The 14,308-nt window shown below is 41.3% G+C and overlaps 2 protein-coding genes across 3 annotated transcripts; one reads left to right on the top strand and one right to left on the bottom strand.

Annotated features, from left to right (window-relative positions):
• Nucleotides 1-1,016: 1,016 nt before the first annotated feature.
• On the bottom strand, nt 1,017-4,717 carry bhlhe41 (basic helix-loop-helix family, member e41). Of its 2 annotated transcripts, none has more exons than XM_019361489.2 (5): nt 4,346-4,717; nt 4,185-4,251; nt 3,910-4,020; nt 3,694-3,805; nt 1,017-3,350 (listed from the first exon to the last, which is right to left on the bottom strand). In XM_019361489.2, exons 1-5 carry the CDS (start codon nt 4,405-4,407, stop codon nt 2,407-2,409), a joined length of 1,296 nt encoding a protein of 431 aa, XP_019217034.1. In that variant the 5' UTR covers nt 4,408-4,717; the 3' UTR covers nt 1,017-2,406. The 2 variants fall into 2 exon arrangements, with proteins under 2 accessions (XP_019217034.1, XP_003440406.1); XM_003440358.5 differs by having other exon boundaries at nt 3,910-4,017; nt 4,346-4,664.
• Nucleotides 4,718-5,202: 485 nt separating this feature from the next.
• On the top strand, nt 5,203-11,873 carry sspn (sarcospan (Kras oncogene-associated gene)). The gene is made up of 3 exons (XM_003440357.5): nt 5,203-6,274; nt 7,786-7,872; nt 10,920-11,873. Exons 1-3 carry the CDS (start codon nt 6,047-6,049, stop codon nt 11,277-11,279), a joined length of 675 nt encoding a protein of 224 aa, XP_003440405.1. The 5' UTR covers nt 5,203-6,046; the 3' UTR covers nt 11,280-11,873.
• Nucleotides 11,874-14,308: the final 2,435 nt, after the last annotated feature.

Genomic DNA, 14,308 nt, shown 5'->3' on the forward strand with positions numbered 1-14,308 from the left:
ATGTTAGAATATAACATGAAAATGAGCTGTTTAAAAAAAGATTGTGTTTTTGGTGAAATGAAGTAAAAATACATTCATCTAAACTTTCAAGGGTGGTTTTTTTGTTTGTTTTGTTGTTTTTGGATTTTTAGTGTGGGTCTTATTCAATCAGTAATGAAACATGCATAATGAACTTGTTTATACCAACTTGTTACAATCTTGTTACCAAGATTGCTTTTAAAAGGTGAGAAACTGGAATACCATGTTAATATTAAAATAATATTGCGACAAGCCAATTAATGGCAACAACAAAGAATGGTTTTAACCTTGTTTAAAGTTTTTGACAGGTTGGAATGAGGCCCCCTTGTTTTTGATCAGCCTGTACAGACTGACTATAATCTCACTTCATCACCCCTTTTATCACATGACTTTTGTTTAAAGCCTTGGCTTACTGTACATTCCTCTGCTGTGACCTGTCAGCTGATGTGTAGCAATACATTCCACCCTTTGAACTTCTAATATTTTTATTATTCATTAATCCCATTATACTAATGCTGTCCAATATTTTGTATTGTTTCCCGTGACCTATATGTTACATGTGTAGGTACTTGTTATTAATAGACGATGACCGAAGCTGGATTTGATTGCACGTGAGACTGTGAAGACATGAAACACTGGTGTAGAATAAAAAGAAATCTGCAATGTTCAGGTTTTGATATTTATTTTACAACTCATCAGCAATAATTTAGAACAGCATATGTGTAAAGCATTAACGAAATGTGCAACAGATGCTCAGTTAAGTCTTTAAAAAAAAAAAAAAAAAAAAAATCCATAGACTTCTACAACATTGACAAAGACATGTATACTTCTTGATATATTCACAAAAAACTATTTACAAACACACATGCCACTTTATAGAACAGCTGATAACAGATCTGAGGCAAAAACCCAGCTGAGGAAAACTACAAAAGCAATGTCATGTAGGCGAAATACAATGAGAAATCTGAAAAAGCAGAACAGCACTATACTTGCAGGAATTAATTATAAAAAGAGGCCAGGATAAAGTTCTTAAAATGACCAGACTTTCTTTCCCAGTTTAGTCCATTAAAAAAAACTATGATTTTACATGATGATAGCACAGTATCCCAGATGATGACCTGATGTGTAGTTGGGTGCAGGTTTTCAAACTTGATTGTGATTTTAACCCCTGAAAGAGCTGAAAATCAGTGTGTTTTTTGTGAAATCTGGCAACTTGGTTAACTGCCACTTTACTGGACTCATCACAAAATATCCAATATCTCTTTTCATTGATGGAACAAAATCTTTTTTTTTTAATTTCAAGACAACACAATAGAAAGGTTCAAAGAGACCTATAGTTATTTACTTTAATGATGAGGTGACTTTTCAGGGTGGAGTGGGTAAAAGCAGAAAAAGTGCACTTAAAAGAGTAACTCAAAGAGCAACATCATTCTACATAGAAACTTTAACAGCTGGGAAAATACAGGTACATTCAATATCAAAGATCTTTAAGGTGCTATCCTACAATGTTTCCTGGAGGTACAGAAGGTCACTGCATCTCTGTGCAGAAATGCTTCAGTCAGGGGATGTACAATATGCTGGTCAAGCAAATCCTTATGAATGAAGGCTTTGTCTCTCCATTAATGGTTTTATTACATCTGTTTCTTTCTCTTTTTTTTCTTTTTTTGCCACAAGGATACAGAAAGCAACGGAAACCAGAGTAACTTTATTCGGAGTGAAATGAAGGAATTTATGCATAACACCTCTCCCGTGAACGTATTACAAATGCTTTATTAAAACATGAGACTTTTATATGTGTTGTGTATGATGGAGATGGTGTCTGTGTATATTCTGAAAGGGGGATGCGTTTCAGTTCTCAGGAGGTACAGTAATGTGCCTCCCAGCTTACCCATGCAAAGTTGGGGATAGATGCACTTCCAGGACCACCCATTTTATAGGCCCCATTTAGTGCACATTTACATGGTAATGAATCTTTCAGGTAATAATATTTACAGTCAGAGTCAGCCAAGTTATTAATAATCTTGGCAGAGGTCAGTTGCAACTGCATACATCCAAAGAGACTCATTGACTGGAATATTGCGCACTGCTGCAGTACTCAAAGTTTTGGCACCAATGCTGCCATGTCAAAATAGTTTATCAAAGAGGATAAAAAAACTAACTCCAGCACAACACGGCCGTGTAGTGTCAATCATTGTCGATAATCATTCAGATTGTTTAATCTAGCATAAGTGCAAAAGGCACGCGCCGTCACAACTGTCCTCTCTTTCGCCAAGATATTGTACACGAGCAACTCTCCTGTGAAACCCCGTTTAAAACTAGCCTAATTATTTAAAAAATGAAGATACATAAACTCCTCGTCAGAATGCGCAGAGAGGTAACACGGACTAATTAGCTCCTCTGACACCCAGAAAACTGGTCGTGTGAGCTACTCTTGCTCTCCTGGGACGTGTCACCTACGTCACCCTCTCCGTCGTCACTAGCGGGACTCTCCTCGGGCTCCTCAGGTGAGCCCGCGTCAGCCTCGAGTGACCCGTCGGTGTCTAGAGAGGGTGAGTCCTTAGACTGAGAAGCGGCTCCAAAGTGCGCAGACAGGCCGGGGAACGCGGCAGCAGCGGCCGCCGCCGCCGCCGCTGAAGCGTGAGCGGGATATAACCAAGGGAAAGGGGAAGCAAGGGCGGCCGCCGCAGGGTACATGTACTTTTCAATGTTGTTCTTGTCGAAAAAAGGCATGTAAGAAGCAGCGGCTGATGGGTTAATGAAGTAGAAAGGCATGCAAATCGGTGTCTGCTGTCCCACACTGCTTATTCCCATCAGAGAGTTCATAAACGCCACGTCGGGCCTGGTGAGATCTGCGCCCCCTGCCCCGTTCCCTGGCCAGCTCATCTTTGGTTTTTTGGCAGCCCGCTCATCTCCGAACTCTTGCTTGATTTTCACTGCCTTTGGTCCCTGCGCCTTATTGCGCTCACATTCTTTATCTTTGCCGTCGCTCTTTTCTGCCTCGCCCCCGTATCCACTGTCCGTGTCTGTGTCATTCTCGTTGAGCTCTCCACCCTGGGTCCTCTGGATGACGGGGACACAGTTGGCTTGGCTGTCAGATTTCTGAGCATCCTGTGCGTCCCCGGCGGGCAACTGGTGTTGTAGTGGCTGCGCGCCGGGCTGGAACTGCGCCAGCACCTTGTGAAGGTGGTTGATCAGCTGCGCGCACCTCTGCTCCCGTGCCGTCCAGTTCTCAAACTGACTCAGGTACTGCAGGACCTCTTTGGCACAGGCCTGGAATCCGGAGTGGAACGCATCCAGATCAGCGTGAATGGAAGATTTCATCGACCGGTCTCCTGCGAAGCAAGGAGTTTGAAGAGTAACAGATCATTATTCTGTAAGGTGTAGCGCATCATAACTAGTGACGAGACGAGGCTAGCGACTCAGACAAAGTGAACAGATGCGGTATTAATAGGAAGAATCTTGAAATACACAATAAACCATCCAAACTGAGTCTACTCTAGCTCCTCTTTCTTCCATTCCCGTGCTCGTTCTGCTATTTTAAACACGGAGATTAATGAAGTTTCCTCAAATCCGGTCAGTTAAATAATAAAAACCCAATTCCATTTAATTATTGTCAGGAAGTGCAGTTTCTGTACAAAACTTTATGTATGTGAGGATTGAGCTCGTTCATCTTACCATTCTGCAAAGCAATAATCTTCTGGTGCTGCTGCTCAGTGACAGCAGTCAGCGCGTTTAAATGTTTCAGCGTTAACTCCAGGACGACTGCCTTCTCCAAGTGCCCGAGCGTCTGTGGAGAAAATCAGAGGTTGTGTTTGGCTGTTTACGAGGTCCCTGTCGTGTAAAGCCATGTCCTGAGCACATATAAAACTTTTCATGATTTCGTGATCTCACCGACAGCTTGAGATGTTCGGGTAACAAATCCTTCAGCTGCCCTATACATTCGTTGATTCGGTCTCGCCGCTTCTTCTCTATCAACCGGTGTGGTAACTTGTATGCGTCCTGCTGACAAAATACGCGTGTTTAATTAATCAGAACAGGAACACGCTAGTAACACTATAACGCTAGTTATAGTGTGTTTCATATCATTTGTGATATTTTTAAGGAACAACTGTGAAAACAAACTACATATTAGAATAATAATATTTTAAAAAAAACAACGCGCGCACCTTCCCACCATCTTCTCGCTTTATTCCTCTTTTGGATTTACACATGTAGAGCGAGGGGTAATCCACCCTAAGGACACGGGGAAAGTGTCAGATTATTCACCAGGTCGTCATGACAGTTTATTAGGCATACTTTGACAGAGTTTGCCAAAAGCGATACTCACCCCAAGAAATCCGCGTGCTCCATGAACTGCCTGTCCTGTAAATGCGGTATTCGTTCATCCATCTCTCCTCTGGTGCTTCTTTTCTTCTTCTGAGCTTCTTTTGGGAATGTTTGTTATTCCAACGACCCACGCGCGGACGGCTGAGGCAGATAACGCACAGTGCGTGTCCTCCAGTGGAGCTGCGCGTCAGACTGATGTCTATAGTTCCCTGAGCTGCCACTTTGCAAAGCCGTCGGCTCTGTGGTTAGAGCGCACGCGCGCCTCCGGTTGGGAACAGCTTCCGACTCACGTGTAGGCTGCACCAGCACAAAGTCCGGTAATTAGACCTTGTCTGTAATATTGCAGCTATCGACGCTGCTTCTATGGCGACTTAGTCCAGGCCATTTTGACCAGGCTGCTGAAACGTGATTCGTGCGCAAAATGCAAAGGAGCAGACGCAGGCGCGTGGAGCGAGGCAGAATAATGATCCACAGAAGCAGCGGTTTTGCATCTAGCTTTATGGGCTACAAAACTTCACAGCTCGTGTCTGCTGTGCAAGCGCTGAGCTGCCGGAGCGAGACACAGACTTCTAAACTGATCACGAACAATCGCACTTCGAGAAAGAAGCCTCCGCGAGATAAAAACAAGAACCGGTCACGTAATGTGACCGAGCCTAAACAGCAGACAGGTTATTGTGGCGTAAACACGGAGCGTAAACATGGGGGTGTGAGCTTTTTAAAGTCCACAAAATGTGTGCGCTCGTGCGTTTTCATGCACTCTGCACGCTCTATGTACGTTGTTGTGCGACAGTATAACCTTACTCGTACATCAATTCCCCAAAGCTGCGTTGTCAGTAACCATGGCACCGGCCCAGCTGTGTGCTGAAACACGTGCGTCGCAGTTCTTTTATTAGTCTCGGGATAAAGTTTTGTGACTTGTTAGCCCGACGTGCTGAAAATGATGAGTGATCACAGTCCCCCTCAAACACCTCGGTTTCTCGTAGGCCCGTTAGTTTTCTGTATTGAAAACACGTGAAGCGTGAGGATAAAAAGAAAAAAAAACTTTAATATATAAATGTGTTACTGCATATTTATAGTTTAACCACATAAAGTTCATCTGTTACTGACACCTGCTCTTCTCTTGTGAACGTTAAAATGATCCAAAAACACTCAAATCTGCGCCACTGTAATGCCCTCACATGCCTTGTGATCACATTACTCGTTCCTGTAAGTCATGTGACACGTTCTGGCTGGCAGCATATGGTTGTCTTGTGTAACTGCTGACAAAGAATGAAACAGTCACTTGGCTCTTTAATGAAGTGTCACCTCCTCTGTGCTGGCTGTTCATTAACTCATACCTGCTGAGCCCTCTCTGTACTTTCCCTTTCTTGTTTTTAATGTGACTACACGAGAAATCATCTTATTGTCGTAAGTTGGGATCCCCCTTTGTGTCTTCCTGCCTCCCATCCCTCCTCTTCCTTCCCTCCTCAGTATGCTGCCTGCTCTATATGTGGCACTGGAGCCGCGTTAGGATTCCAGTCCAAATGTTTTCCATATTAGTTCAGAGCCTTCTCTGATTCCAAATAGCAGCCATAGCTGTGTTTATGGTGAGAGAGGGCAGGGAGGGGAAGGGAAGAGAGGGAGACTGCAGGCGGGCTCATACACCCCAAAGAGTAAAAGTCGTGTAGAGACACAGGAAAAGAAAGTGAAGGCAGAAAGAGAAATGAGACAGGCACAGAAAGATTCCTCAGACAAGAAGGAGGGCAAGAAGAAGAGAGAGGAGAGCCCAACACCAGACGATGGCCATAAGTGCAGAGTCTGTCGTTTCCCTCTGCTCATCGCTCTGCTCCAGCTGCTGTTGGGGGTGGCTGTCACAGCCGTGGCCTTCCTTATGTTGGCTATCAGTCCCTCACTTTTGGCCAGGGAGACTCCACACTGGGCTGGGATCATTGTAAGCTGCATACTTTACGCTCTATCATCAGCCACTACACTCGTTTGTTTGCATGGAACCTCCGGTTTCTGATACTTCTGCATGAGCCTCAGCAACACACCTGTGTTGTACATCTTTAGCACACTGTATGTCAACGCCGGCCCCCACCAGCCTGTCTCTGCCAGACAGGCACCGTAGCCATGGGAAATCACTAATATTGTCATGTGGTAACAAATCTCCATCTGTCATATTCACCTGAATGCATACACCTGCATTTTCATTATTTCTCAGTCACATGCATCAGCCTGCACCTTCTGTTGTTCACACTGCATGTCCAAGAAATCTTAAACATCTGGACAGATGAGATGAGTCATCCAATAACAGCATGCCGCATTCCAAACTAACCCGCGAACACCCACACAGTGTCAGAAGACCTCATTATTATTTGCAAATATGATGTACATCTTTTTGAATACCTCCGCATCCTTGCCATTCGGTTTCTCCCACATATACACGCACACATCACATATAGTTTCACACGAAAGTAAACTTTTACGATGCAAACAAATGAAAGATAAGTTGCATGTTTCATTTAGGTTAAGACGAGAAGTGGAATTTCAAGAGAGATGAACAAAAAGGTCACGAAAGCACTGAAAGTAGGTTAATGTTGAAGTGTAACGGACTGGGAGCATCAGTTAAACTGTAAACCATAAACGCACTTTGAGGTTTCTGTTCACAAAGGTGAACTTTGTTAAGAGTAACACGTAAAAAGTGGATGAACTGTAAGTTGAACTGTAACAAATACACACACTTTAACTTTTATAACCAATGAAGCACAAAGTGTTCGTCTTTCCCGGTGAAATGTGTAATAAAAAGGGAAAAAGGGCAAATTTACTTATTATTATAGTTTGGGCTAAGACTTCAGGTCACATTTCAGTGATATTTTTTTTTTTAAATGTGTTTTTTTTGTGTCTGGGCTCTACCCCAGCCTATCACAGATGCCATCTGCCTTCGAAAACATCCCTGGACATCAACATCCCGAGTTAGATCCTCACGAGATTCAGTCAAGTGAAAAACACTGAGGTCATCAAGAACTTTCCAGAGAATCCTGAGTGCTTAAGAACCTGGGAAAAACATTTAAATAAGATGCCGCACGTTAGTCACAAGACTCCAATTGCACTGAAGACACAGAGATAGAGTGTGAGTGTGTTTGTGTGCAAGAAAGAGAGAGGAGGGGGGTGAAAGGGAAAGACAGAGTAATGTAATCAGATGGCAGCTTACTGCTGAATCATGTAATAACAGGAAACACCTCTGAAAACCTGGGGGAAAGTATTTCCTTTTCTTATTCAGGGTCTAAACTGTATATAAAAGTATGATATCTACAAGTCATTCATATATGCTATATATATGGATGAAATGGATCTTTGTGGCGCTTAAAAATCATGTTGTCACAAATCATGTTGATATTTTTAATGCCTTGATGACTGATTCTATCCAAATAATGCTAAACCCTTTTTTCTGTTGTGTTTCAGCTGTGTTTAGTTTCCATCCTGGGCTTTGTCCTGTACTGTATCACCTATGTCCCTGATGAGAAAACATCGAAGCAATTCATTGTCAAGGTGAGCTTAGAGAAAGCCGGATGACTCAAAAAGTTTGCTTATTAATGCAAGAACAAGTGTCTGAAATTGTCCAACGATTTGTAGAATCAGTCAAAAGTATGCCCGGGCTTAGTGTTCAGACAGAAAACCTCTGCAGAAAACATTATTTTAGTCCCTGTTAAAGTACAAAGCTGGTCTCGGGAAACTGCAACTGTCAGAAGCATAGAGAGAAAAGCATTTAACAGCATTCCTGTTTAAAAGTGCTCTGCAGGAATCCGTGTGAGCGGAGGAGTGCTTTCATTAATGCGACTTGATTGTACAGCTTAATTAGCCACACAATGTATGCAGTTGGAATTTCAAAGCAATTAAAATCAGCCGATCATTGTTTCCTGGGAAGGGGCATCCTTTTTTTTGTCTGGGTCTTCTGTGCATACCAGGTTCAAATATGTAAATGATGTAAAGACAGCGTTTCAGCATACTTCAGCAGTATTTTGTATTAGGAAATGCTTGTTAAAAAAAACAATGCTAGCATGTCTATTTTGTGTAGCTTTAAATGTCATCGAGCTACCTCAGTCACCAGAAAGACACAGATTCTGATGATTTGCATTTTCAAATCCAAAGTTCACAAATTAGTGGTATTAGCCGATCCCTTAATGAGACAGTATTGAACTTGTTGAAATTTGACTGCATTGTTTATTTATCCATTTGTCTTGCGTAGCAGCAAAGTATAGTGCTGTGAAAAAGTGTTTGGCCTCTTGATACAATGAGTCTTTCACATCGCTGTGGAGGAATTTTGGTCCACTCTTCTTTGCAGAATTGTTTTAATTCAGCCACCTTGAAGGGTTTTCGTTCATGAATAGTCTTTTTAAGGTCATGCCAAAACATCTCAATTGGATTTGAGTCCAGACTTTGACTAGGACACTTCAAAACCTTCCTTTTGTTTTGAGACATTCAGAGGTGGACTTGCTGGTGTGTTTTGGATCATCGTCCTGCTGCACAACCCAAGCATGCTTCAGCTTCAGAGCACAAATTGATGAACATTTAAAAATTTCTGCTGGAGAGAAGATTTTTTTGATTCTATCAATTACAGCAAGTTACAAATAGCCCCAGACCATTAACCCACCATTGGTTATGATGTTCTTTTTCTGAAATGTGTTAGTTTTATGCCTGATGTTATGTGACATAAACCTTCCAAAAGTTCAACTTTTGTCTCTCCAATCCACAGAATATTTCCCAAAGGTCTTGGGGATCACTAACATGTTTTTTTTTTTGGCAAATATGAGGCGAGTCTTTGTGTTCATTTTGATCAGCAGTGGTTTTCACCTTGAACTCTCCCATGGATGCCATTTTTGCCCAGTTTCTTTCTTAGTGTTGAATCATGAGCACTGACTTTAACTGAGACACGTGAAGCCTGCAGGTCTTAAAATGTTGTTCTGGGTTCTTTTTTGGCCTTCTGGAAAAGTTGTGTTGGTCTTGCATGATAATGGTTCTCATTGTGGTTCACTGGACTCCCAAAGCCTGGGAAATGGTTTTGTAACCCTTTCCAGATTGATAAATGTCAATGACTTTGTTTCTCAGCTGTTTCTTTAGATCATGTATTTTTTGATATCTTGTAGCCTACTAAACTTTGTCAGTCAGGTTTTATTTATGCTTCTTGATTGATTCAAAGGTCTGTTGTAATCAGGCCTGGGTGGGGCTGGTGAACATACATTCATTAATCATAGTTAATTCAAGATTTTACAAAGATTTTTTAAAAAGCATCAGGCAGGTTTGGATAGCTTTTTTTCGTTTAATAAGATAAGAAATCATTTAAAAACTTTGTTTTTGTTTACTCAGGTTATCTTTGTCTAATATTAAAATTTGCTTGATTATCTGAAACATGTAAGTGTGACAGTTATATCAAAAAAGAAATCAGGAAATGGGCAAATGTTTTTTCACAGCACGGTATGTCCTTATGTCATGTGTCATTTCTTTTATTTATTTTTTAGCCAAAAGTTCTGTTATAGCAGAAAAAACTACATTTAATCTGCAGAACCTCCTTATCTGGCCCTCAAACAGCCCTCAAACCAAAACAAATGTGTTTTAATTTGTTAATTTACTTTGTCAGTGAATCCGCGACTACACTCTCTCTCTTTCTGAAGAATCTGTGGCCTTGCAGTGAGCTTGTTTATTAATTCCAGTTGGCCTTGGTTTGCAGAGAGAGCAAAGGGAGAGGGAGCCGTTCTCACATTAAGTGTTACTGTGTTGTTAGATGGGAACTCATATGACCACTTTATTTCTCATTAACTGTGTAAAGACACTCGTGACTATGAGTTTTGAAGTGCTTGGCAAAAGTGGACAGCACATAGACTGTTAACAACGACGACGACAACAGCATCCTTACTTTCAACTTTGGGCTTTCAGATCACCTGTTTAGTGAAGCCCACACTGTTCAGCAGAGTGCTTGTTGATGCACTTGTTTTACATGCATCTCCCCTGTAATCATCCATATTCTCCATCTCACAGCTGTTCCAAAATTAACATAAATGCAGTTTCAAATCAAGCACCACTCATCACTTGCATAACTCTATAAGCAGCATGTAACTGAAAGCAAAATACACTGGCGAATGAGGGCTCCTTTTATATAAGCGGTGGATTAAGATGAAGGTTTAGTGTTATTGCGATCGTGCAATTGCATAAACAGCACAAAGCCTCTGTCACATTTTGAAACTGTATTTTTAGACACTCTCTGCCAGTATACTCACACAGGACATGCACTAAAGGTTAGAGGTGGCTGTAGCTGCAGGGCACCGGAATATGTGATATCTCCCCTTCGTGCTAAGAGCTGGACCAGTACTCTGAGGGTCGGAGTATTCTGGGTAATCTCTTTGAACTTAATTTGCCATAGGCACTGAGCCAGCACGTCTGTTTCTAAGCTACAGTTTTGGCGCTGTGGGGTAATCATGAGACAACAGGCCAAAGCAGGAGCCGGATTAGAATATAAAAACACATTGAATGAAAGACAGAAAATGTTTTCTAATGAAAGCTTTCAAAGTGTCTGGTCTCACGCTAGCTCTCTGCCCCTACAGCTCCTGTATTTTGTCCTGTGCATGATTGGCCTGGTCATCTCTGTGCTGGTCATGGCGTTTGCTGCGCACCATTACGAGCAGACCAGCAGCTTCATCTGTGAGCAGAAGGCAGAAGCCTGCATCTGCATACTGGATAATGAAGATCTACTAGCTCGCACCTTCACTTATGAGGGAGTCAGTGACTGCGAGGTGATCACCGGTACACTCACACTTTACTTCCTGATCCAGATCTTCCTCAATCTGGCCCAAGCGCTCGTCTGTGCTGTTGGCGCCTTCATCATGTGGAAGCACCGCTATCAGGTCTTCTTTGCTGGGCTTCAGATTGGCTCTCCCTCAACCCAGCAGTGGCAGAAAGTTTAACTGATGATGGCAAAGCTCACGAGGTGCCTCTGGTCGGTCAGCTCAAGAGGGAGGTTGACTGTACACTGGCGGACTGGAATATTTGCCTTTTTGTGTGCCTTGGCTTGTTTTCTGTCAGCATTTCTGTCAGCCAATCACATGGTAGCAGCTCAATGTATTTATGCTGGAAGTTGTGCCAGCTTTGTAACAGCCTTTTGCACAAATTTTGTATTTTACATAAGTAAAGTTGTACTTCCAGTTGCCAATTTTTAGTCCTTGAAAAGAAGTTGTAAAGGCAAAAGCAGCTTATTGTGTTTCATATTATTGTTCGCAATGTTTTCATCTCATTCACAGAAATTTCATAACCACGACACATAAAACACATCGAATCATGGTGTTCTTGTGTGATGATTTTCAATTACAGAATGAAACTGCCTCAAGAATTAAAAAAGCAGTGTTCACACATTAGCAAATATTAGTAAGATGTAAGATGAATCTTAAACCTTAAAAATGAATGCTTTGTTTATTGATTATTGTAACATAATAAAATCCCCATTTATTAAAGCCTTGTTTTATATGATGCACATTTTGAGGTTCATTTTGAGGTTTTAAAAATTAAAAAAAAAACCTTTTTTGATGAAAATCATTTAGTTTATTAATTTTGCCACTAAACATATGCAGCTCGCTAAATACAGACTTCACTCCCCCGATAAACAAACATTATCAAAGTCCTTTTCAGCTGGTACAAGTAAACGCCACACAGTTCTGAGTGCAGTAGCATAACCTGAGCAGGCTACACTTCATAAGACTGGTTTCAGACTGAACTGGGCTGTGGTGGAAGGTGGCCGGCAGCCAGCATGAGTCAAACAGCCTGTAGGAGTGGAACTGCTGCAGCCACAAAGAGAGGAGGGGTGAGACGGGGTGAGGAAAGGGGGGACTCAGACAGGCAGCTGGACTGAAGTGACCTATGGTGAATCATTTCACAGTGTTTGAGCTGTGTTAGGAAGCGGGAAAAAATAAATGGTGGTCTTTATTTTTAAATAAAATACGTTTCTGTGTTATTTATTACTACTCTAGCAATATTTACCTGCAATCTCAACATGCTAAGCAGGAAATGTAAGCATGAGTCAGTTTCCATATGAATGAAATGTATGCCCAGAGGAAGAGTATAACTAGTTCTGAATCAAATGTGCCTTACATTGTTTTGTCAGTGATAAAAGGTTAAATAACTGAAGTCTTAAATTTTATGAATTAATTTCATGTGGATAAAAAATGCCAGTAGTTACTCTTTCAAGACTGTCTTAACATATTTGGACACAAATACAAACCTTTTGTCAGCTGTATGCAGTTGCAGTTTCCTTTTTTGTAATTACATATACAGGGACCAGGCACTTTAGGTAAAGTGTGAAGTAAAGGTAAAGTGTTAAGCTTTAACACACTTTAACACATGCTTTTTAACACAAAGATCTAATCAGCCAATCACATGGCAGCAATTCCACCGGTGTTGGTGTAATGGTATGGGGGAACTGAGCATCATTAAAATGCTACAGCTTACCTGAGTATTGTTGCTGCCTATGTCCATCCCTTTATGACCACAATGTACCCATCTGCTAATGACTGCTTCTAGCAAGATAATGCACAATGTCACCATATCGTCATCTCAAACTGGTTTCTTGAACATGACAATGAATTCACTGTACTCAAATGGTCTCCACAGTCACTAGATCTCAATCCAATAGAGCACCTTTGGGATGTACAGATGTGTAACGCTATCATGTCAATATGGACCAATAACTCTGAGTCATGTTCCTAGCACTTCGTTGAAGTTATGCCATGAAGAATTAAGGTAATTCTGAAAGCAAAAGGGGTCAAATCTGGTACTTGCACAGTGAACCTAATAGAGTCTAGTGAGTGTATATAGAGTTCAAATGGAGACTGAACATTGAACTCAGAATAATTAATAGGTCTTTACATTAAAACTTGTATTATTATTGCTGAAAACAGAGTAGAGTAAGCTTTACCTATGCTACCTGCAAGTTACACCAATCTATACATCCATTCACAAGCCACAGCATATCCAGGCAGAAGGCCAGCCTATCATGACAATGTAAAACGTAAAAGCAGGCATTGAAACTTGTTGTTCGTTAACAAAATATGTAGTTCTCGAAAGTAAAGATGGACTGCAAACGTACAAATAATATCAAACTGAATGTGACCATAGTGAAGACAAAAATGTCTCTGTTAAGGTTTGGTTACAATTTGCTTTGATCATAATTTACATGTGACTGCTCACAGTGACTAATTTAATTTGTGGCTTTCCTCAAAGATTATGGCACAACTTAAGAAATATTAACTCAGATGTGTCATTTATTGTAGGAATGATTTATTCGTTGTGTTTAATGATTTATTCCACATATTGCATGATACACAACTGTATGTGTGTGAGATGGCAAACAATATTCCTCCATGTGCTTGTTTTCTGTGATATGATGTCAATGCATCATGTGACCACAAACAGCTCAACTTCACTGCCATACAAAGGAAGTCACATGCCAGTCGTCATGAGGGCATGTTTATTTATAAAAATGAGTGCGATGAGGGACCTTCCACCCACCTCTTTGGTAGGTAACAGCTTTCTGTGTGGTCAGTTTGTCTTTCCAGGCAAAACAACAAAAAAAAGCATCGTCTGATATCTGACTCTGGTGGCCACTGACGCTGCTGTGAGTCTTTAGAGAAAACTGCAGAAGACAGAAGATCAATATGTGTATTGACACGAAGCAAAACGATGCGCACTGCATCTCTAAAATAGACTGAATAACATCAAGCGTTTCTGATCATTTTATATGTAGATTCTCTTTATATCCAGCTAAATATGGCTTGATTAATTCTGTGCATTGGTGTCAAAATGCCTTCCAGGCACAGAAGTGTCTCAGATGTTGCCTTATATTTACTGATCTGGGTGTTTTCCTACTTGCTTTAGTGAATACACAAAAGCTAAGCATGTGACTTGAAGATGATCCAAATGTGTCTGAGGTTGTGTTCATAAAGTA

This window comes from Oreochromis niloticus, linkage group LG7 (assembly GCF_001858045.2).
Source record: "Oreochromis niloticus isolate F11D_XX linkage group LG7, O_niloticus_UMD_NMBU, whole genome shotgun sequence".
NCBI lineage: Eukaryota > Metazoa > Chordata > Actinopteri > Cichliformes > Cichlidae > Oreochromis > Oreochromis niloticus.